The 4,205-nt window shown below is 46.0% G+C and overlaps 1 protein-coding gene across 1 annotated transcript; it reads left to right on the top strand.

Annotated features, from left to right (window-relative positions):
• Positions 1 to 1,365: 1,365 nt before the first annotated feature.
• Positions 1,366 to 3,342, top strand: tmem174 (transmembrane protein 174). The gene is made up of 2 exons (XM_012833808.3): positions 1,366 to 2,045; positions 3,153 to 3,342. The coding sequence occupies exons 1-2, from the start codon at positions 1,366 to 1,368 to the stop codon at positions 3,268 to 3,270; spliced, it is 798 nt and encodes a 265-aa protein (XP_012689262.1). The 3' UTR covers positions 3,271 to 3,342.
• The last annotated feature ends 863 nt before the right edge of the window (positions 3,343 to 4,205 follow it).

Here is a 4,205-nt window from a genome sequence, read left to right as displayed (position 1 = left end):
GTTGGCAACTTGGTGTGTTTGCGTTACAGGATAAATTATCAATGAGAATAGGTGTGTTTTATGCAAACATGATGACTCTATGGAAACTCGAAACTGAACAGACAGATGCAGTTCAAATAATAATAGATCACGAAGACAAAAGGTTTGATTGACCTCAGTTAAATTTGTGTGGGTTTCTTACCTTTTTTTGCGACACATCAAACAACTCAAAGTAGCATCACATAAGGCTAAAGGGGACACACACTCTGTGATGCACTGGCGTTTAACTGTGAGGATGGGCTTGACTGCACAGTCTTTAGACTTTACTCTGCTATCTGTGTCAGGCGATGTCCGTGCCATGGAAGTAAAGTTGTATCCGTCAGAGACGCCACTGTTCTGCTCTGCTCTGCGTGTAAAGTGTTGAGTCTGCGTGTGAGCCTGCACCTCCCGCCTGCTAGCGCGCTTCCTTTCTCATCTCCCTGCCTTTTTCATCTCTCTGGCTTTCTCTGTTCTCAGCCAAAGCCCGTTGCGCACTCCCGGTGACACGTTATTGCGTGATCTTGGCGTGTTTTTAAAAGCTTCTCCGCCTGACGTGCGAGAACGATTGTTTAACTGTTGCAGTATGGGCTCGCGGTGATAAGTTATGTATAACATAGCAGCTCGAGACGCGGCGGTGTGAAATGATATTTGACAAGATAGATTGCAGCTTGCGTTCCATGGTCTCTGCGTGCGTGCGTCTCTCTCTCTCTTTCTCTCTCCACCTCGTCCGCGCGCTCCCCGCGCGCACAGGCATCGCACAATCCAGTCAGCGCGCTCCAGCGCACCTTTATCCTACTCTCCATGAACAGTGTCTGCTCACGAAGGGTAATTATTGACGCAGACACCGCATTTGGAATTTCATTCATCTGACACGGTCCATTGAGTGTTACCAAAACATTTGGCTTGCCTTGCATATTTAAAAATCTATCCACTGCAACACATTTAAAACTCAAGATGTCAGGTAAAGTATGATCGGTTTTAAGATAGATGAATGTGAAGGATTCATTATTGCCATTTTTTTCAGTGGCTGTGTCATCAGAGAAGTCTGAAGTCCCTTAGATATAAACATGGAGCTTTCTCATCTGAATTGGCCAAGCACCAAGCACATGTCCGTTCACGCCTTGTATGAGTTTTATGATACAATGATTGATGAAAGTGGTGAGTATTTTCACACTGCGAACAATTTGGGTTAACTTTTAACCAGGTATCTGAACTGGCATCTTGGTAGAGGAACTGAATGTTTTTCAATTCCCTGCAGGGGACAGATCAAATGCCCTGTCAGATGCTGCCGTGGAAACAATCACGCTGACCCTCCATACCTGACGAAACCACAGAACAAGCATTCCAATGAAACGCTTTGGACTTAAAGACCTATGGAAAGTGACTGCGGGACAGGCTGGTGGGGCTGCTGCTACTACCGACACCAACATCAGTCAGTCCAGCCCCAGCTCAAGACCCAACCACCGGCCAGACCCTGCTGACCTGACCCTCAGTGTGATCACTTCACTGCCCGGTCCTCCTCAGGGTCGAGTGGACGCCCAAGTGTCTGACGGGGACAAGACGGGCGCTACGCTACTGTTCTCCGGGATCTTCCTGGCCTTGGTCGGGATGACGTTCACGGCCATGGGCTGGATAAACTATGACGTGAGCCTTGCGTTCGAGTGGACACAGCTCCTGGGGCCGATCCTGCTGTCTGTCGGGGGCACGTTTGTGCTAATCAGCGTCTGCAAGTTCAGAATGCTCTCCTGCCAGGCCTGCAGACAGCGGGAGGACGGCGGCAGGGCTGAGGACGCAGAGGTAGCGCACAGCCAATCCTTCGTCTTCACCGGCATCAACCAACCAATCACGTTCCACCGCGCCACGGTGGTGCAGTACATCCCACCCCCTTATGCATCTGTCACACAGGAACAGCAGGTGTCTGTGAGCAGCCCGCCACTGTACTGCAGCGTCTGCCCACTGGAGAGCCCTGCTCTGGTCAGCAGTGACTGCCTCGCGCCCAGTGCCCTCTCCAGCCGGCGAGAAAGCAGGTACTTGCCACCCCTCTCTCCTCAAACATACATTCCTCAACAGATTTACCTGCCTGGGGCTATTGGTGCTCCTCTGATCTGAAGCTCAGATTTTATACCCCTCAGCTCCCTTCTAGAGCAGTGAGAAACAGGGTTTCGTGAAATAAGGATCTCTATATATAGGAGTGGACTGACAGCCTATTGAGGTCTTACATGAAGTACTTGGCTGTTCGGTGGTCACTGTTACGCCTCTTCATAAAACTGAGTGAGGGCAAGGTTCACTAATTTACATTGCGTTTAAAGCAGCAATAAGGAGTTCTGTTCCAAAACTAGCAAACTAACTACCTAAAAGGCATGCAAAAACCTTGCAAACACCACCAACAGCCCAGCTGACACTGATAGAAGCTTGCCAACACACTAACTGGTGTCTTTTGGCAGTAAAGCTGGCAATGTCATGCTGTGAAAGCTTTTCTTCCATTTTTGCAGGGCATTCCAGCCCGTAACATCCCGGATGGCTAGTGGGAAACACACAGGTGTTTATCTGTCTTTCACATGACCATATGCTATCAAAATGAATTTGAAGATGGTACCAAAACTAGTTGCCTATTAAACCATACCTCAAAAAGTGTCAAATTGTTGCAAAGTGTTACTTTAATATAACGTTCAGACTGAGATGGATAACAACCCAGTCGTGAGGTTTAATAGCGTCCCAGAAAAGGATGGGGTCATGAAGGTGCGAGGTCTCCCCATAACAGCGATTACTGGCCATGCCTTTACTTTGAGGTCTTGCCAGACACAAAAGCTGCATAGAGGTTAAGGCATACTATTATGCAATCTTTAAATCACATCAGAGTTGCATTGACTTTCCACTTGTCCTTAGAGCTGTCTGAGACGTGTGCACACAGCCTTTGAAGCAATGCTTAACTACTTGGTTAATACTGGAACGACTTAAGCCAATGATTGCAGGGAGACAAAGTTTCGGAGTAGGGCCGGAGGGAAATATTAATACCTTGCAAATGTACTGTGAAGTCAATGAATGTGCATGAATTGAATTACATATGGTTTAACAGGTGATTGTGCGTTTAAAAAGGGCATCTGGTTACTGATGTTATTCTGAATGTGCTTCAGGAATCCTACAGGAGGAGAGGAGGAAGAGGACAAAAAAAATACTGATGAAGAGGACGGGGTCTTTCCACCAGCTTATGACGACCTCTACCCAGCTCTACCAAGTGACAATGACACTTAAGTTTTCTGTTTTACAAATAAAAACATATATATATTTCATACGTTCCCACCACAAAGGATTGGTGACTTCAAACTTTGTTTACCTCTGGTTTAGTGCTGGTGGACCGTGAAGTCCAGTGTTTTGAACCGTCCTCTCCCTGCGGAGTGAATTGTATAATGATATACCAAGCCTAATTAAGAATCCCATGGCTGCCTCTGCCTGACCCACTTGCACTTTGACACATATAGCACTTTGGACTACAGGCTGCTTTCTTTACAGTTTTAAAGTTTATAAATAGAGTGTTTGAAAACGCTAACACATAACACTGCTGCATATTAACTTTAAATGTAGGGGTTGATTGCTCTGTTTTGTCATTTATATTGGTGTTGATGCATTTTCCACAATTTAAAGGTCTAGGCCTGTAATATAACATTTGTTGGCAAAAAATAAAATGTTTCAAATGCTACAAGAATGCCACAAATATGGAGAAACTGTGGAAAAAGTTTCTCCAAAGTCTATCACATTTTATGCATAATTTTACTTTGTGACCTGACAATTAAAGACCAGAAAGAGAAAGAACACTGCATGCACATCTATTTCTGACATCAAAAACTCTATCTTAACCTGCTGTACCTTTAACTGTAATGTCGAGGTGACAAGATCATCCAGTGGGTGATAAACTCCTTATAAAAACCATGACAAGAGGACACTTTGGTGATAAAATTACCTTGTCTTTATTTTGAGAAGAAGTGATCTGGTAGTATTTAACCACTCCAGATGCGATCACCGGGGACACAGTTGCGGAGTGACCGAGGCAGGCTGCACTCCTCCGGGCGTAGATGGTCTCAGGCAGGACGCAAATGTTCGGCAGACCACAGGGGGGCGGAAATAGTGAGGGAATCATGAGACGTAGCTGGGCACATTTTGAACAACTCAGAGGGAAAAGTATACGTTAA

The sequence above is a fragment of the Clupea harengus genome, chromosome 12 (assembly GCF_900700415.2).
Source record: "Clupea harengus chromosome 12, Ch_v2.0.2, whole genome shotgun sequence".
NCBI lineage: Eukaryota > Metazoa > Chordata > Actinopteri > Clupeiformes > Clupeidae > Clupea > Clupea harengus.
The sequence above is the reverse complement of the archived record's forward strand: the minus strand, read 5'-3'. Positions and strand labels throughout refer to the sequence as shown.